At 41.5% G+C, this 20,663-nt stretch overlaps 1 protein-coding gene across 4 annotated transcripts in view; it reads right to left on the bottom strand.

Annotated features, from left to right (window-relative positions):
* Window positions 1–13,197: 13,197 nt before the first annotated feature.
* The window catches only part of LOC130284196 (oncomodulin-like), a 52,174-nt gene continuing 44,708 nt past the window's right edge, over window positions 13,198–20,663 (bottom strand). For 3 of the 4 annotated variants that reach the window (XM_056534308.1, XM_056534307.1, XM_056534309.1), the window contains 4 exons: window positions 19,030–19,091; window positions 17,156–17,288; window positions 16,370–16,479; window positions 13,198–13,321 (listed from right to left, as the gene is read on the bottom strand). In XM_056534308.1, the coding sequence (XP_056390283.1) occupies window positions 13,284–13,321; window positions 16,370–16,479; window positions 17,156–17,288; window positions 19,030–19,084 (336 nt within the window). In that variant the 5' untranslated portion in view covers window positions 19,085–19,091 and the 3' untranslated portion in view covers window positions 13,198–13,283. Of the gene's footprint in view, window positions 13,322–16,369; window positions 16,480–17,155; window positions 17,289–19,029; window positions 19,116–20,663 lie in introns of all 4 variants that reach the window. The other variant, XM_056534310.1, reaches the window with a different exon arrangement.

Below are 20,663 nucleotides of genomic sequence, written 5' to 3'. Positions count from 1 at the left end.
ACTCAGCTCTGCTGCATATCACAATCACACACTCAGCTCTGCTGCATATACACAATCACACACTCAGCTCTCCTGCATACACACAATCACACACTCAGCTCTGCTGCATATCACAATCACACACTCAGCACTGCTTCATAAACACAATCACACACTCAGCTCTGCTGCATACACATACACATACAGTCTGTACAGATCAGAGTCTAATCTAAATGTGTATGACATATTGCTGGACTTATTCTTATAACATTTTAAGTGTCCTTCTCGATGGTGTATATTTTTGCAATAAAATCAGGACTTCTGCAACATTTGTGCTTGTAAAGAGAAAAATCGCAGTTGATAAATCGAAGTCCACCACATAATCAGCTCTACCGTACACCATGATTTAGAATTCCACTTGTAAAGTTCTATCAAAAATTGTGCAAAAAATACAAAAAACGGAATTGCGCAAAAAAGATTGCACAATATAGACAGTGAAAACTGTGTATATATAATGATAAATTCCCCCCATAGCATTTATACTGCACATACACTCATAGCATTTATACTGCACGTACACTCATAGCATTTATATTGCACGCACACTCATAGCAGTTATACTGCATGCTCACTCATAGCATTTATACTGTACATACACTCATAGCACTTATACTACTCGTACGTTCATAGCTTCTATACTGTACTTACGCTCTTAGAATTTATGCTGCACATACACTCACTGCATTCAAACTGCTTGTACGCTCATAGTATTTATACTGCACATAAGCTAATAGCAGTCATACTGTACTCACGCACATAGCATTAATACTGCACATACGCTCATAGTATTTATACTGCACATATGCTTATACCATTATACTGCACATACGCTCATAGCATTTATACTGTACTCACGTTCATATCTTTTTACTGTACATACGCTCTTATCATTTGTACTGCATGTACGCTCATAGCATTATACGGCACATACGCTCATAGTTTTATACTACACATAAGGTCATAGCATTCATACTGCACGCATGCTCATAGCATTTTTACTGTACGTACTGCACATACGCGCAAAGTGTTTGTACTGCACACATGCTTATAGTATTATACTGCACATACGCTCATAGCCCCTGTACTGCACATACGCTCTTAGCCTTCATAATGTACATATGCTCATGGCTTGTATATCGCACATATGCCCACAGCATTTTCATGCCCTTATAGTATGGTGCGGTACATAGATGCATAGTTTTACACTGGTCATAAGCTCATAGCATTTATGCCAGGCATACATTTATAGCTTTCATAAGGTTAATATGCTAATAGCAGTCATTCTGTTTATACGCTCATAACATTTATATTGGTCATACGCTAGTAGCTTACAGTACATATGGTCGTAGCATTTATACTATACGTACGCTTCTAGGTTCCATACGGTATATACACTCATAGCATCTATACAATGCATACGCTTGCAGAACTATTACTATACATAAGTTTTTTAGCATTCTTACTGTAAATGCGCTCATAGCATTCATACATAGCATTCAAAAAAAAAAATGTTCATGGTTATATCAGCACATGTAAGTTTTCCATGCCATTAAAACATGTATACATTCATAGCATTTTTTATGTGAAAAGTTCTTGGTAACATGTACGGGAGGTAAACGCTCATAGAATCACAGTGACATATGTTCATAGCGTATATACTTTCATTACATCTATAGTAAGTATATACTGCATTAGCATTTTAGTATGTTCATGTCTATAGTATTATACAGTGTTACGTTGTAGCGTAGAATGTGCGTAGGTTCATAATTTATACTGTTTGGCATATAGGATTTTGGTGTTTAGGTTAGTATAGCTGATATTCTGGTTATGGTACTATAGCTGAGAGTTGCTGCTTCAATTGTAATTGTTTTTCAAAGCCTGCATGGGGATGTACTGCATAATTATTGTTACTGACATGTCTTCAGAGTAATTATAGCAAGACTCATAGGCGGTAGTATACCTATTGTGCCTGCCATGTCTGCAGGGGGATGCACTGCGTAATTATTGTTACTGACACATGCAGAGTAATAATATCATTAACCATAGGTGGTAGTATACCCGTTATGCCTCCCACGCCTGCAGGGGGATGCACTGCGCAATTTTCGTTACTGACACCTCTTCAGAACGATAATATCATGCCCCATGCGGTAGTATACCTGTTATATCTGCCACGTCTGCAGAGGCATGCACTGTGGAATTATTGTTACTGACGCATTTTAAGAGCAATAATATCATGACCAATATGGGGTAGTATACCTGTTATGCCTGCCATGTGTGCAGGGAGACGCACTGCCTACTTTACTACTGTCATGATTTCAGAGCAATAATATCACGACTCGTAGGTGGTAGTATACCTGTTATGCCTGCCATGTCTTCAGGGTGAAGCAATGTGTAATTATTATTACTGACGCGCCTTCAGAGCAATAATATCACTGGCAGTTAGTCGTAGGGAATCAAATGATTATATCTAACTTATTTTGTTTTGTGATTTTTGCCATCATACATGGCACACCTCAAACTGCTTAACCCCTTAAGGACCGGGGGGTTTTCCGTTTTTGCATTTTCGTTTTTTGCTCCTTGCCTTTAAAAAATCATAACTCTTTCAATTTTACACCTAAAAATCCATATGATGGCTTATTTTTTGCGCCACCAATTCTACTTTGTAATGACGTCAGTCATTTTGCCCAAAAATCTACGGTGAAACGGAAAGAAAAATCATTGTAAATTTTGGGGGCTTCCGTTTCTACGTAGTACATTTTTCGGTAAAAATGACACCTTATCTTTATTCTGTAGGTCCATACGATTAAAATGATACCCTACTTATATAGGTTTGATTTTGTCGACTTCTGGAAAAAATCATAACTACATGCAGGAAAATTAAAAAGTTTAAAATTGTCATCTTCTGACCCCTATAACTTTTTTATTTTTCCGTGTATGGGGCGGTATGAGGGCTCATTTTTTGCAACATGATCTGAAGTTTTTAACGGTACCATTTTTGCATTGATAGGACTTATTGATCATTTTTATTCATTTTTAAATGATATAAAAAGTGACCAAAAATGCACTATTTTGGACTTTGGAATTTTTTTGCGAGCACGCCATTGACCGAGCGGTTTAATTAATGATATATTTTTATAATTCGGACATTTCCGTACGCGGTGATACCATATTTGTTTATTTTTATTTTTATTTACACTGTGTTTTTTTTTTTTATTGGAAAAGGGGGGTGATTCAAACTTTTAATAGGGGAGGAGTTAAATGATCTTTATTCACTTTTTTTTCCACTTTTTTTTTGCAGTGTTATAGGTCCCTATAACACTGCACACACTGATCTTCATCATTGATCACTGGTTTCTCATAGGAAATCAGTGATCGACGATTCTGCCGCATGACTGCTCATGCCTGGATCTCAGGCACTGGGCAGTCATTCGGCGATCGGACAGCGAGGAGGCAGGTAGGGACCCTCAGGGTTTCACTAAAGGGTTAATAGCGCGTGGCACAGTGATCAATGCCGCGCGCTATTAGCCATTAGCCTATTAGGCCGGGCCCGACCCACTATGACCGTGGCCCCGCGTTATAGATCGGGAGCGGACACATGACGTTCCAGTACGTCATGTGTCCTTAAGGGGTTAATCCATTTTTTATTAAAAAAAAATTGGGAATAAAATGTTATAGAAAAGCATCTATTTTTTTTTTTACATTCACTTCGTTCACTTTACGGTATCATTAACATTTTATTTTAATAGTTCAGATATTTACGCACACGGCGATACCAAATATGTATATAAAATATTTTTTTTACAATTTTTGGGGGTGAAATAGGGAAAATGAGACAATTTACGTTTTTATTGGAGGAGGGGGGTTTTCACATTTTTTTACTTTATTTTTTTACTTTTATTTTTGCACTTTAATAGTCCTCATAGGGGTCTATTTATAGCAATCACTTGATTGCTAATACTGTTCAGTGCTATGTATAGGACATAGCACTGATCAGGGTTATTGGTCATCTTCCGCTCTGGTCTGCGGGAAGGCAGATCAGAGCAGAAGACACCAGGAAGGCAGTGGAGGCAGGTGAGGGGACCTCCGTCTGCAGTGCTGTATTGATCACGGCATCTGAGGGGTTAATGGCGGACATCCACAGGATCGCGGGTATCCGCCATTACAGTCCCTGGCTGCGATCAGCGCATGATCCGGGCATCGCTCCGATGCTCGCGGTTATGCTTAGGACGTAAATGTACGTCCTGGTGCGTTAAGTACCACCGATTTTGCCGCAGCTATCCCGAACAGCCCACTGAGCTAGCCAGCAACTTTCGCTTTCGCTTTTAGCCGCGCGGCTCAGCTCGGCTGCGAGCGCTGCGCGCTATTAGAGGCGGGTCCCGGCTTCACTATGACGCTGGGCCCGCCGTGATATGATGCGGGGTTACTGTGTAACCCGTGTTATATCAGGAGAGCAGGACCAAGGACTTACCGGTACATCCTTGGTCCTTAAGGGGTTAAAGGGGTGGGTAAGTACGTCTCTCTCATAGGAAGCCATGACCACAAATTCTTTGCTCGCATCTAGAGATGAGCGAATCGAATCTGTCCAATCCAAATTTGCAGGAAAAATTTGATTTGCAATGAATGCCAATATTGCTGCGATTCGATTGCGCAAATCACTTCATTAAACTCCATTTAGTGTTGTCCAGGCTCTAGGGCATCTAAGATGGCGGATCCACATTTGAGGACATGGGGCAAGGAATCCTGGGAATGCGGGAACAAGGGTAGGCGGGATGACCCTGAATCACATGCAGCATGCAGCCACCCCTGTGATGTGCCTATATAATTGGCAGCCATCTTACAACCAGTCACTTCAGCCTTTTATTGCAGAGAGAGAGAGAGAGAGAGGGACAGACAGCAGTGTGTGTTGCACAGAAAAGCATTTTTAAAGCAGCAATTTACCTCACAGTCACATCAGCATTCTATTACAGAGAGGGACAGAGAGCAGTGTGTGTTGCACAGAAAAGCTTTTTTACAGCAGCGATTCACCTCAAGCCCAAATCCAGCCTAGAAGCACTGATAGGGAAGGGGGTGAGATTGAGAGAGAGAGAGTGCAATTTTGGGTGTAGTACACACCGACTGTGTGCTGCAGCACTGGTGTGTACAACAACTGAAAAGCAAATAGTAGCCAGCCAGTTAGCGTGAGCAGAGCACTAAAAGAATATTGTCCTCTATTAAGTGTAACCTGTGCGTACATCTAAGTGGTGTACTATTTTGTTCCTGTTAAAGTCTTAAGGGCCTAGATACTGTGAAAGGCCAGGCAAAATTACACACATGCTGGTGTTGTAGACAAATACTGTTTTAAGCGTAGTGGAGCGTATTGTACTCCCCTCATATATGCACTAAGTATGTCAGGCAGAGAAGTGCCAGGAAGTGCCTAAATTCATTAGGCAGAGGTCGCAGCAGACTAGGGGTGAGTAGCAGCAGGAGTCACAGCAAGAGGCCTGAGCTCCCAATATCAGCTAGCGGTCGTGTCTCGACCAGCAACCCATCTGCCATCTTCAATTGGTTAACACGGTCATCCACTTCATCACAAGTGACATTTGACACCCCCAGTTAACAGTCGGTGGGTTCCTCAGACACAAACCTCAGTTGGCATGGCCAGTGTCTTATGCTGTGGGTTCAGCTCCACTATTTAGTGAAGACGATCTACTAGAGGACAGTCAGCAGCTACTGCTCAGCCAAGAAGTAGAGGAGACATCCTCCGCTTCCTCTGTTATGTGGGCAAGTAGTGATGAGGAGAGTGGCCTGGGAGGTGGTCTTGCGAGCGCTCAGGCTCCTGAAGCAGACACTGTTGAGGAGCCTTAGGAGGACATCGGTGATGTGCAGACACAACTCGATGATGAAGCTGATCGGACTTGGGAGCCGGGTGCAGAAGGGGCTTAATTATCATCAGGAGAAGAGGGTTGCAGGTTGCCTGTGAGTCAGCAGCTGAGCCAGCAAGGTGGTAGCATGGTTGGCAGTCAGCATGGTGGCAGAAGTGGAAAGTCTGGAGCCAAACGTACCCGGGGTAGACCACCTACTTTGCGGCACCCTACCTTCCCAGGAGGTAGGGGAACAGGGGTTCCTGGAGTTGGTGGCAGTAGCAGTCAATTAGTGTGGACTGTTGGTGGGAAAATCAGCTACTCGGCGGTGTGGCAGTTTTTCATCAAGCATCCATGTTAACCACATGCAAGATGTGTCGGCAGAAGGTGAAGCGTGGCCAGGGTCCCAAAGTTGACACCACGGCCCTGCATCAACATATGCAGCATCACCATAAAGCGGCCTGGGAGAACCTTTGCTCCAATGTGGTGTTCCAGCCTGCTGCATCACTCAGTGGCACGCTGCTCCCTGTTTCAAGCAGCCAAGGCTCCACCACCTCAGCCGAAGTGAGCTGTGTGTCATACCTATCTTCTGTTGCTCCAGATGCTCCTGCTCCTCCTACTTTGAGTCAGTCACACCGCCAGAAATCCATCGACGAAGCCATGTCCAAGAGACAGTATGCACCCACTCATCCAATGGCGCAGAATCTGAATGTGCTCCTGTCCAAGTTGCTGGTGCTGCAGTCCCTCCCTTTCCAAGTGGTGGACTCTGCACCGAGGTGGAGAGTCACACCAACCATTTCTTTGTGAATAAAGCAGTATCAGCCCTGCATAATTTTGTGGAACAGAAGGTGGGCCAGTCCTTAAGGCCCGTCGGTGTGTACGAAAGTGCACGGCAGCGCCGATGTGTAGAGCTGTAACTACTGTCAGGGACAATACATGTCCTTTACGGCCCACTGGGTGAATGTGGTTCCTGCACAGCCCCAACAGCAACTTGGACAGGTGACGCCGCTTCCACCTCCACGCTCTCATGCCGTTGGTCCTGTGACAGTGTGCGACTCCGCCTCCTCATCCTCCACCATGTCCTCAGCCTCCATTGCAAGGACAAGTCTTAGTGCCCCTCCAGCATACCATGTGTGCAGGACACTGCGGTGTCACACTGTTCTTCACATGGTTTGCCTTGTCGAACGGAGTCACACGGGGGAGGAACTGCTAAAAGCCATTCATCAAGAAATCGAATCATGGCTTACTCCACGAAAACTAGAAATGGGAACCATGGTGACTGACAACAGGAAGATCATCTTGTCTGTGCTGTGACAAGGAAGCCCGAGCCATGCGCCCTGCATGGCACTGCCATGTTCAATCTGGTTGTCAAGCGGTTCCTGAAGTGTTCCCTCCATCTGCAAGACATCCTAACATTGGGAAGGAAACTTTGCATGCACTTCAGCCACGCGTACTGCAAAGCACACCCTCCTTGAGCTGCAGTGTCAGAATGGTATCGCCCAGTATATTCTGATTTGCAATGTTTCCACATGTTGGAATTCCACCCTCCATATGTTGGACCGACTATACGAACAGAGAAAAGCCATAACCGATTTCTTGATGATCCAAGTGGATAGGGGGACTCCCCTGTGTAACGTCAATGTCTGTCTCCAGGATTACAGAATGAACTACGTCATTCCACTGCTTTATCTACTACAACACGTGTTGGAAACGATGGCTGGTCAGGGCACTGGAGATGTGGTGCCTACATCTCATGGCCACAAACTGGAGGAGGAGGGCACAGGGGAGCACAGTTTAGGTTTTGCGAGATGGGCAGTTTTTCTAGTCATCTGATAGGAGAGGATAGAGGGTTATGAGGAAGGCGAGACAGAGGACCCAGACACACCGTGGCAGTATGCAGTAGAGATGGAGTCCCTCCAAATCACTTGCACAAACGGCATAATGCATGCTCACTTGCTTGCGTAGTGACTGCCGAATTGTCACCATGCGACAGCAGGAAGACTTCTGGCTCTCCACCTTATTGGACCCTTGCTACCAGCACAAAATGGGGGCCTTTTTCACACCCACTGAGAGGGAGGACAAGCTGGCCTACTACAGAGACATCCTACATAGTCAGTTGGCCGATGCCTATCTGTGCCATCGTCCATCCTCTCAAAGGTTGAACTCGGGGTCCCCTCTGCGCTCACCTTCCACTGCCATGGCTGCTGGAGAGGGGTGAGGTGGCAGGAGCAGTACCAGTTCCATCAGCAGCAGTCGCTGATAAGTAACTTTCTTCACCAGCATAGTAAAGCAACTCATCAGCAGCAGGTAGACCTGGAGCAGGACCTGAACCAGCAGGTGGTGACATACCTTGAAATGACCATGCCAACACACCTTGAAGATCCACCGGACTTTTGGGCAGCCAAACTTGATTTGTGGCCGCAACTAACAGAGTTTGCCCTGGAAAAGCTGTCCTGCCCAGCCAGTAGTGTGCCATCAGAGCGGGTGTTTTGCGCAGTGGCGGCCATAGTAACCTCAGGGAGAACTCGTCTGTCCACGAAAAATGTAGGGAGACTAACCTTTGTGAAGATGAATCAGGCATGGATCAGTCAGGATTTCCAACCACCAATGCCTGATGCATGAGAGCAGATTGACCATGGTGCCACACCAACACATCACAAATAATCAGAGTGCAAAACATATTTAAGGTGCTGCTCCCCAGTTACAGACATTCCTCGCCATCAGACCACAAGTAAAAACGTAACTTTTAAGATTATTCTTAGGATAAAATATATGTACCCAAAATAGTTTGGAAATCAAACAAAAGGAAAGGTGTGCAAAAATCACCATGTGCCACCTACATCACCAAGTATTGATGTGATGCAAAGACCTTTAAAAGGTGGAAGGGAACAACGTATGGTCCATTGTGACCGTTGTGGGTAAAAACTTCCCCTGTAAGGCCATACTCTCGCATTATTAATTCCCTTCTTGGCAAGTGTTACTCACCCTAAAAAGGGCGGCCCCACACAGGAACCTTTCCCTATTTCCCCCTCCCAGGGTTTTTAGGTAAAAATAGAGAGAGTTTCCTGTGTGGGGCCACCCTTTTTAGGGTGAGTAACATTTGCCAAGAAGGGAATTAATATGGGGAAGTTTTTACCACCACCTGCTACAATGGACAATACATTGTTCCCTTCCACCTTTTCGAGGAAAGTTTTACTTTTCTTTTCTCGAGGATATCTGACTGCTGGGAGCCACTGTTGGGACCCAGCAAAGACAACTTCTTCAGATGAAACCCATTTTTGCATTTCAGAGACCAGCCAGCGTTGTAAAAAAAAATACATTTATGTCCCATCCTTAGGATAGGCCACCAATGTGTACTTAGTGTGGGTCCCACCATGATCAACAGAACAGATCAGCTAAGGCTCCTTTAACACTGCATTATGCAAATCGGGACCATAGACATACACGTCCGACAATTCTTTTGATGGATGGCAAAAGAGTCCCATAGTAAAGGGACATATATTCAGTGGTATATGTTCTTTTGTTGTGCTATACCATCTAGAAGACCCCGCTGTATATCTTCTGAATGGAGGCCAAAATGGCGGTATAAGGGTGTCCATGGATCCAGGAACAAGGCCGATGCTTACATTAAACAGAGGTCAACGCAGTGTTTAACTAGCCCAATGGACTGCAGCCCCTTCATTACAGTACCTGATGCAGTGCCAAGTGCTGCAGTTTGGCCTGATCAAGTGATCAAGGCTGAATGGCAGTACACAGCTGCATGGACTATGTAAGCACTAGAGTAAAATGATACAGCACTCTAGCAAGCACAGCAGCCCCTTATATCTACTGCCACTTGCAGATAAGGCCATCCATGTAAAATTCAGAAAAACTATAAACTTGCATTCAGCATTAGAAAAATCTGCTGTATATGGTATAAATAATGTGTATTGATTTTTTATCATTTTGTAATTAATATCTCTCAATGTTGTACATATCTTAGTGGTGTCCAGTGTCAAATGTGACTGACAGGTCATGGGTAATTAGATAGAAAAGTGGCCTCTAGCCTTGGCAGGCACTAGGTTATTTGAGCCTATAGTAAGAGCGGATTAGTTATAGGTTAATGAACAGAAGTAAGCAGGTGGCGAAGGTAATTGTAAAAGGTGGAAAAGCATTGTTATTCTTCCTTCTTCTTAATCTGAGAAGACTAACATTAGTCATGCATCATCACCCTGCCCTCCCACACACACACGTTTTGGATAAAGATAAAGTAAAGGTTTGCATAAAATCTGCCGCAAAATATAGTACCAGCAAAAGTGTACCTCTATATTTTAGTCATACAGTTGCTATATAATACATTTATACAAGCAACAAATATCACCATACATATTAGCATGTTACTGTTACTGAAACCAAAATTATATGTAGGCCAAATATTTTCACCACACCATCACCACGTATTACCACCACATAGTAACTAAAACTGTTAATGAATAAAACCCCGAATACCAAAGCCACTATTACAACTAATTTTACAAAAGAGCAGTGTTTCTCAAGGGCGGTCCTCAAGACCCCCCAACAGGTCATGTTTTCAAGATTTTCTTAGTCTTTCATAACTGACCATAATTATATTACCTGTGAAAGACTAAGGAAATCCTGAAAACAAGACCTGTTGGGGGTCTTGACCGTGCTTGAGAAACACTGCTATAGAGGGAACCCCACTAATTAGAGTTGCCCCAGTAGATAGAGATGCCTCCATGTAGGTAGAGTGCTTCTCAGTAACTAATGCTCTCCCCCTAGTAGATAGAGTGTCCCCATAGTAGATGGAGCTGCCCCCTGTAGATAGAGCTGCCCCCCCCAGTAAATAAAGCTGCCTCCCAGTAGGTAGAGTGGCCTTCCAGTAGATAAAGCTGTTTTCAGTAGGCAAAGCTTCTTCCTTGTAAACAAAACAAAAAAATACTCCCTTCCGCTTCCACAACTTCACAACTTTCCCACCTGTGTCTGTGCAGGTAATGCACTATGAATTACACCATGTTGTGTACACCTGCACCATTTCCAGCACTGTCCTTGACTGACTCTCTGACAGTTTCTACTTGTTGCTATTGAGTATGGCATTTAAGCAGTTAAATGACCAACACTGGATCTCTAATGTCTGTCATTACGCCAGGTGTCAGCCTGCACCCCCCATATATGGAAAAGGCTCGGCTCAGGTAAACGTATTCAAAGAAAGTGAGCACCAGGCAAACTGGGTACACAGGGCAGCTGTAATGTCTGTTTTTGTACTTTTCTGTTTTGGTGTCTGTTCAGATACTAGGTTTGTGTTTAAACTGTTTTCTATGCTATTCTCCCCTGCTAGGGAATAGTTAATGCTTTTAGCCAATAGATACTTGGGCAGGGCTATGTTAACCTGAGCTCTGCTGGAACTCTGGGGGGTGATTAGTTCATACTCTGACTATGACTGTTTTAGTCTGTCTATTAATATCTGGGTTTTAACCATGGTTTGATTTCTGTTATGATATAGATTTTAGTCTGCTTGGTTTTAAGTACATCTGTCGGTTTTTAGGATTATGTATGTCCGTTCTGCTTTAACCTTTTATCTCAGTCTGTGTTCACACTGAGTCTTGTGCATGTACCTGTGCTCTGTATTTAGTATTCCTGTTTAGTCTATTTGGCTTTGGTATTGATGTCCCTCCATGAGTGGGGAGTCTAGTGTGTTCTTTGTTCTGTGTCTAGTGTGAACTGTGTTTTTTGTTTCTTGACATGTTTAATGTTAGACATTTAGATCATCTGTTCATCCCCTGCATCTCCTGGTTTTTGCTGTATACTTATTCCATATCTGGTCTTGTTCATTTATTCATGTCTGCCGTTTATCTTGATTCTGGTGTCTGAACTGTATATTAGTATGCTTTATCCTGCTTTGTTAGTATTTATATACTGCCTGGTTTATCTGGTGGTTTTTGTATTCCCTTTACATTTCTGACCTGTCCCCGACTATGTACTGTATTATTTGTGTACCTTTACGCCCATTGCACTTTAGCACAGGAAGGGACTGGCTCCAAGTTGTCAATCCGTCGTTTATGGCGGATGAGCAAGTAGATAGGAAGAGTGCTTTTTTTTTTTTTTTTTTTTTAGGGACAGTTTATGGCTCACTCTCCATGTCAACCCCGGTCTTCATGTTGGATATACAGGAACCCAGACCAATCCTCACAAGTCCCCTCAATAGCTGTGTTCATCAAAAAGTACTTCACTTACTTCATCGATACTATATATACTATATATACTATATATAGATACTATGTATTTTTTTTCCCGAAAATGAAAGTGATTTACATTTTAATTGAAGGGATTCTACTATATTTTAAAAAACATTTCTCTTTTAGTCCCCCTTAAGGGATTTGCCAAAGCAATTATCTAAAGGCTTCTGCAGATCAGTGTAGCACATAGCAGAAAGAAAGGAAACAGCATCTGCACAGCAGGGAAGGGGTTACAATAAGCACTGCTGCTGAGATGGGAAGAAGGCCTTGATCTGACTTTCATGAGTAGTGCATTTTCTCTAAAGCAGTGTATTCCAACCAGGGTGAAGCTTTTGGCTTTCTGAGCATGCTGGTCATCGCAGCTTTGCAACAGCTGGAGGCACTTTGGTTGGCAAACAGTGCTTTAGTGGATGGAGAATGTCTCAGCTTGCATGCTGGGAGCTGTAGTTCTGCAACAGCTGGAGGCACCTTGGTAGAGAAACACTGCTCTACAGGATGGATAAAGGCTCAGCTTGCATGCACACAGCCCGGGGTCATTCTCTTTCACTCTGCCGGTCCTGCACATAGCACAAGTCCAATTTGGTAAATGAAATAATTTACAGATAAGTTGAAGATCACATATACTATCAAATGGTTGAAGATCATATACTATCAATTGGAGGGAAGTTGTTTTGCATGACAGCGACTTTTTAAACCTGCTAAGTACTGCCTCACTTTGCCTGCACAACAAGGTTCTTTGGTTTTTGCTGATCTGTGAAGGTTTTAGGCCTGACATCAGAATTGTATGAATACACTTGTTTTTATCAGTCTTGGTATCTCACTTTGAAATATCTTCTGCAAGTCATCGTTGGTTACTATGAAAGAGTAGCGCAGAGGATATGACATGGGGATTCCCTGCAAAAAGTCAATACCCCTGTGAGGGGCATTATAAGGTGAAGATTGCCTTAGATTGGCCCTAACCAAATTCAATAGTAACACTGTAGGCCCATGCTCATGTACAGAGGCTTGACCATGACACATAATATTGTTCTCAATACTGATATTATGATATATTTTTTTTATTTGTTATAAGTTGATAGTACATCTTGTTTTTTTTTTTCTATAAAAAGGCCATACTGGAACCATACACCAGTGAGTGGCAATGACATTATTCTAACCCAGAATTCCTTGCTCATTCCTTCGCTGACTTTTGAACCATGTCTTGGAATTCTGCAAAGACAAAGGAGAATAAAGAATTGATGAACAATGTACAGTGAAGACAGAGATAGATCTTAATGTTCACTTATGACTGTTCATTCAGCATTTGCTTTGCTTGGCATAGGTCTGCGTGGAGAGACGCAGGTCACACTGGGCAGTACAGTACAGAGGCAACCATACTGTGCCTCCCATGTTTGCCTTGGCAACTGTACTGCCTAGTGCACTGGTTCTCAACCTTTTTTGTGACTACCCCCAAAGGGTTAAAGTATTTCCGCAGGTACCCCTCACGCATAAGTTCTCACAGAACTTACACGCAAGGGGTACCCGCGGCCAAAATAAGTTTAAAAGTGTTTAATTTCATAATGGCGTGTGCTTACCTTTCTAATTCGATACTTAATCCCCTTGTGCCATTATTCCCCCCCCCCTCCATCTTAATCCCTTTGTGCCATTATTCCCCCGTCCCTCTGATCCCCTTTTGCCATTATCCCCACCCTCCCTCCATCTTAAAGGAATTATGCAGTCTAAAACTTTTATGTCTCCCTGTGCCCAGGCTGCAAATACAAACAAAACAAACTTTGACTCACCTTCCTACTTTGCTTTGGTATCGGCGTCCCGTTCCTCCGCTGCTTCTGAGGCTCAAAACGTCATGCTGCGGTCAACGTATCGCCGGCCGCAGTGATGTATTGCCTCGGCCCGTTTTAGGCTGAGCGCACTGTCATGTAAGGAGCCGAAATATTCAATGGATCCTCCGGTGAACGACGGGATAACAAGGCGCTGACACGGTAGTAAAAGAGAACTGAAGTTTCATCACCCATGATGCAACGCGTTTCACAGTACAATTGCTTCATCAGGATGCCTGATGAAGCAGTTGTACTGTGAAACGCGTTGCATCATGGGTGTTTAAACGTCAGTTCCCTTTTACTACCGTGTCAGCGCCTTGTTATCCCGTCGTTCACCGGAGGATGCATTCAATATTTCTGCACAGGACGTGGAAAGGCTGCAGTCACTTTGTTTTTCCTGCTATTATCCATTGTTGCACTTGGTGGAGTGTAACCTCCGGGGGTAAGCGTGCAATTGTCTCCCCCTCCCTCCCCCAGTGCACCGCTTGGTAATACACTATGGAGCGCTGTCTACCTTTCTTTTCATGTAAGGAGGCGCTCATAGCTGTCATGTAAGGAGCCAGCCCCCCCCCATCTGATCCCCCTTGTGCCATTATTCCCCCCTCCGATCCCCCTGGGCCAATATATGAGATACATACAATAATACCCTCCCATACTGCGGTGTTACACTTAGTTTACCATGCTTACCAGGCCTGTGCCTATTCCATTTAGCGGGAGTTGGAGGGCCGCACCAACGGGTGACGTGCTTCAGCGCTGTGCCGCCACCTCCACGCAACATCAGGGATGTCACACGTCAGGCCCGGCAGCCACTGCAGCTCACATAATGTGGCTGCGTCCACGGCATCCAATCCCCTGCGCTGACAAATACTAGCCAATGTATGGCCGGTCAGTGAATTGTCATACTCTCCGCATAACCCTTGGCGTACCCCTAGTTGAGAACCCTTGGCATAGTGTGAGCTGTGTCTCTCCGCACCAATCTGTGTAGAATAGACGGGAGAGAAATGTTGGTGTTACAAACTGTAAAAAGTGTCCCACATGTCCACTAGAAAGGTTCTGTTTTTCATTTTTCTAGTGAAGCGTAGGCTGTAAAAACTGAGTTCCAATGGTTAATGTTCTCAATAAAGTAACTTTTCTTTATTAGGGCTCATTTACACTGCATATTTTCCGTGCGGAATTTCACTCCAGAATTTCATTTGAAAATTTGGTGCAGCAGCCTCCCATTGTTCTCAGTGGAATTCTGCTGCACTATTCACCCTACATGAGCATGTTCATATATTCAGTGGAATCCACTGGGAAATACATTGCCCTCTATTGTGGTGGTGCATTTTCAAATGGTCCTTGTTTTGCTGAAGCCCCCTCCAGACAAAATTGTTGCCCAGAATATCTCCGGGCGGACATTCTGCATAGTAAATGATATCTAAGGCTATGTTCACACGATGGAATTCCGCATTGGAATTTTGCACAGGGATTCCCATTCTGCTGTTCATATAGCAGAATTTCCACACCGGAAACATCTCGCATGGAAATTCAAAGTCCGGTGTCTGCAGAAATAAAAAAACATGTCTATTCTTTCTGCAAGCACAGAAATCTGCTGTCTATGAGACGGTGCATTTCTGAGCGGTCCTAGCACAGCATGATTTTCTGTGAGGACACTGCCCTGAGTGAACAAAACCTAAATGTTTTTCCGAACTAGACTACTATGTCTGTTAGAGCATATAGATGTCATAAAAAGGGGTCCCCCGCAAAAGTCACCTATCTATTACGGCAGAGCCCTACTCTGTATGTATTACCTGGTCAGCCATGCATTTTATGTGGCGACATATAATTCCAAGCTGAAATGGAGTTGTCCCTACCCACCATTTGTTTTGTTTAGGTCTATATAGGTTCTAAATCCTGAGATTTTAGTGTAGAATGTAGTGTAGTATTGCTTAGATGTTGGATTTCATTGCCTCTCATACTAAGCTCCAAATACTCTGCAGACTCCTCCCTCTAGAGAGAGTACCGCATACTGTTTTATTCTAAAGTCTTATTTATAAACAGTATTCAATAAGCTCCCCATATAGGTCACTGCAGGCAAACAGAATAATATCATTTGACTCTTCAACTAGGCAGAGCATGTGGAGCTCTGTATTAGTATAAAATAACAGAGTTCATAATGCAGAAGTATGAGATAAAAAAAAAACATTAGCACAGAATGTTGGATGCAAAAATTATATTAAATGGTAGAAATGTACTTTTAAGAGCTAATGAATGTAAAAATGTGAATTCTTTAAAAAAGGTTCTAGAGTTCTATTCAACGTAAGAAATGTTTTTTTTTTTAACTGTTTCTATCTACTCTAAATGATAAGCCTAAAATGTAGAGGATACAAAAAAACAGATAATACAGTAAGTTCCTATATTTTTGTGATAAGTCAATCCTTCCCTGGAATGCTCCACTTACCATTGACTCCAATTTTCCCATCTTGGTTGGGATCACCTTCAGCAAAGAAATTGCATGTTTCCTGACCTGTTAGCGGTCTGGCTGTTGATTGGAATTTTTTAAGGAAATCACTAAACAGAAGAAAATATTCTTAAGATTTCTGCGCAAAAGAGTGCTTTTTTTTTGCGACAAAATTCATTTTTATTATGCATAATAAATGGTAAAATGTTCAACATAATCTCTATTATGGACATTTATCAACGGGTTTAGTCAGGTTTTCTTTACTATAATTGTCGCAAAATTGTCGCAACTGCGACTACACGATTTTTCGTGCGACATTTTGACTGGAAAGCGAGAAAAGCAAGTTTTCCTAAAATTTACTATGTAGTAATAATTTTAAAATGGACTACGGGTAGTCAGGTATTTATTAACTGCGACAGTCGCAACTGCGCAAAAAAAAGTCGCAACAGCGTTAAAAATTGACTAAATTTACTCCAGCTCAAACATGGAGCAGAAAAAGCTACTACCAAAGTAAAAAAGGAAAAATTGCTTACGTGAAAGAAAATTATCAACAGGCTGAAACCAGTTGATAAATACGTCGCATATAAGCAAAAAAAAAGTAAGGAAAAAATTACAACAAAAAAAGAATACATAAGCAAACATTGATAAATGTGCCTCTATATAACTGCAGTTGTAGTATAAATAGAAATAGTTTTTGTCACATGATCACCAGTTTGACATGGCACTGATAATTATTCATACATTTGTATGCTATAACTAAACTTCTTTGAATAATTAAGTTCTTACCTAACATCATCTTTATCCAAACTTTCATCTCCATTACTATCCAGTAATTGAAAGATTTCCTTAACTTGTGGAGGTGTCAGTTTATTAATCTCAGAGGTCTGGAAGAATTTCATTGCCTTAAAGGTCCCAGGTTCTGAAACCAGAAATAAATAATATCAGTCCAGCCTTTGTTCTTCTAATGTTTGTAAAATAACATAAGGTTTTCCAGGTGTTTACAAAGTCTTCAGCAATAAAACAAGAAAGAATGTCATCTATATATTATGAGTATATGAATAAGGGTAAGATAATATTAGTAAAGCACCATATTCTACAGAAATGCATAAGCAAACCAGCAAAATTATGTTCAGACATATACCGCCATGCTCCCATGTTGTGCCCATAGGGATGAATAGATCAAACATAGAGTGTAGGGTTAAGATTATTAAATAGAAGTAATTTACAAATCTGTTTAACTTTCTGGCACCAGTTGATTTGAATTTTTTTTCCAGCTTTTAACATTATTTCTTTAAATTATTATCTATTAAAATTGCTATTGGTCCTCAAAAAACAATAAACATTGTCAGGATTGGCTGTAGGAGTGTATCCTCAGATACAACAAAGTGTCATTATCAACATGCTCTCATCCATCTTAGATAATATTGTTTAACATGAGCATCCAGATATACATATATCTTATCTGGTCAGAAAGATGTACAGTTATCCATGTGCACTACCAATAATACATAGAAGATTACCATATGGCCTACATACCCATAATAACATGTATGTTTCAGAGAGGATGGATTATATTAATTTCCACATTATTTCTAACATGTTTTACTAAAGCTTGTGACCAGTTGGTCATAGTTCATTATGAAGAAACAGTTGCACTGATATAATTTACCTCTTTTTTTGGCAACAGTCAAATAAACAGGTATTATAAAGAATATGTCTATCCATAGCTAATCAAAATCCAGTTGTGCTGCTGATTTTTACCACACCTACTGCTGTCAAAAATGTATATGCATTAACCCCCAGCCTTGGATATCTCAAGGGTACACATTCACATTCACTGCAAATCCTGCTAATAAGACTGACCCAGGAAACAAAATGAGGCCCCTATAAAAAGATGTACAGATGTATTTCCAATCATAGAATAGACCAAGTAATGATGGCTGGTATTATTCAATATGCTGAAAGCCTGACCAATGAAAGAGGCGGACACTGCGCAGCGCATGCGCAGCAGGACGTGTTATTAGTAGACTATGTTCTTGTGTCCCACAAATTAAACATATACTGCAGTGAAGCAGACCCATCGTAGTCATAAATAGACTATATTTTATTTAGTCATGCCTATGGGCACATCACAGCTATGTCAGAACACCATGCTGGTTTTCTAAAATATACATACACCATATGGCACTTCACTCCATAGAATGGAAGAGAACTTTAAGTTCATCCATATTCAGGGTCTTCTAGAATTACTGCCTCTATAGTTTATAGATTGGCTTCTAGCGATCATATTAGCAGTAGCAGACATGTAATTTGAGTCTAGTTTTTATTGTTTACTTAGTTCCTCCTTTTTAGAAATTGAGCAGATATATTTTCCTTAATGTATCTACATAATGTCTGAATACTTTCCTATAATGTCTTTCTATCTTAAAGTTGGGCTATGCAACTTTCCTTGCAACTCTTTCTTCTAATTATCTATCTATTTATCCATCTCATATCTATCTATCTATCTATCTATCTATTTCATATCTATATATCTCATATCTATCTATCTGTCTATCTATCTACCTTTCAATGCAGTGATAATAAAAAGCTGTATTAAAATAAATCAACATTTATTTGCATTACCTATAGAAAATAAAATAAAGAAAATAAAGATTTACCTTGACACTCATTCAGAGCAGCATCGATATTGCAGTCACTGAGATAGGAAGACATCTTGTATCTAAGAATAAGAAAACAATCAACCCTGAACACATATGGTGAATAGGGCAACATACTAGTTATAAAAGATGATTTTAATATATTATGTACAAATTAGAAACATAGCCTCAAATGGGGTATTAAAGGGATACTCTGGTGATAAACCATTTTTTTTAAATCAACTAGTGCCAGAACGGTAAACAGATTTGTAAATGTCTTCTATTTAAAAATCTTAACCCTTCCAGTAGTTATCAGGTGCTGTATGTTCCACAGGAAGTTCCTTTTTTTTTTTTAATTTCTTTTCTGTCTGACCACAGTGCTCTCTGCTGACACCTCTGGCTGTCTCAGGAACTGTCAGAGCAGGAACAAATCCCTGTAACAAACCTATCCTGCAGAATAGAAATTTTAAAAGAAAAGAACTTCCTGTGGAGCATACAGCAGCTGATAAGTACTGGAAGGGTTAAGATTTTGAAATAGAAGTAATTTACAATTCTTTCTGGCACCAGTTGATGAAAAAAAATAGTTTTTCACCGGAGTACTCCTGTAATAGTAGGATAAATAGCAGGGAAAAAAATATGTGCAGTGGGATCCTTCAAGAGAGAAAATGGGCCTAATAGTGGAGCAAAGTGGTCCACATCCTGGCTATACCGTAGTTTTCAGTTCAGTGTTATAACACCTCTGGCTAAATCTATACAGCACAAACTGATCAATAAATGCTCAATATCAACTTCCATATAGACACTATAAACATAAAACAACAAAATTACAAATGAAAGAATAAATGATCACAACATTCTATTTTCTATTCTAACCTAGAACCATAGGTTTACTGTCTGTCATGTTGGGCATTTAATGTAGAATACTTACCTGTTACTTGTGTTCTCAGTGCAATAAATATTCCTCTCCATCAATATGACAATAAGCTCCATCCATATATACTACATATAGGGTGGGACACTTCTGCTAACTCCCTGATTTCATAACAAAAACTTAATAAAGTTATCATTATCTGTTGGATGAATCTTTCTAACCCCGATTGCATCATGTTTAATTGCAAATTCTACTGCAACAATGAAGCCAGAAATCTTCTCATCATCTCAAGATTATATTATAGTAATTGTGGAAATTGTATTGTATTTGTAATTTGTTTGAAGGGATATACTGTATTAAAGGGAAAGTGTGAAACAGTCACAGACTTCTTTATTAGAAGCATCTGTGATTCACTCAGAACCGCTGTAATGTTTCTGAAATCATATTTAAAGGGGCTATCCAACATAAGGTTATTTTAGTACGTACCTGCCAAACAGTAATGGACATGCTTAAGAAGAATCCATGCCTGTCTTGGGGCTCAATCGATATGTTTTGAGTCAACAATAATGACGTGAGTATCGTTTTTGTGAACTGGCTATTTCCTGTTGGAGTTCGTTTTCTCAAACTACAAATCCATGATTCCTTGTTTGTAAGTGTGAGGTCACTTTTCTCCTTCCCACACATCAGCCACTCCACCCATTGAAACACACCTGTGCTCCCTTCAATGCAATAGACCAGTGTTTTCTGACCAATGTGCCTCCAGCTGTTGCAAAATTAGAATTCT

This window comes from Hyla sarda, chromosome 8 (genome assembly GCF_029499605.1).
Source record: "Hyla sarda isolate aHylSar1 chromosome 8, aHylSar1.hap1, whole genome shotgun sequence".
Taxonomy (NCBI): Eukaryota; Metazoa; Chordata; class Amphibia; order Anura; family Hylidae; genus Hyla; species Hyla sarda.
The sequence above is the reverse complement of the archived record's forward strand: the minus strand, read 5'-3'. Positions and strand labels throughout refer to the sequence as shown.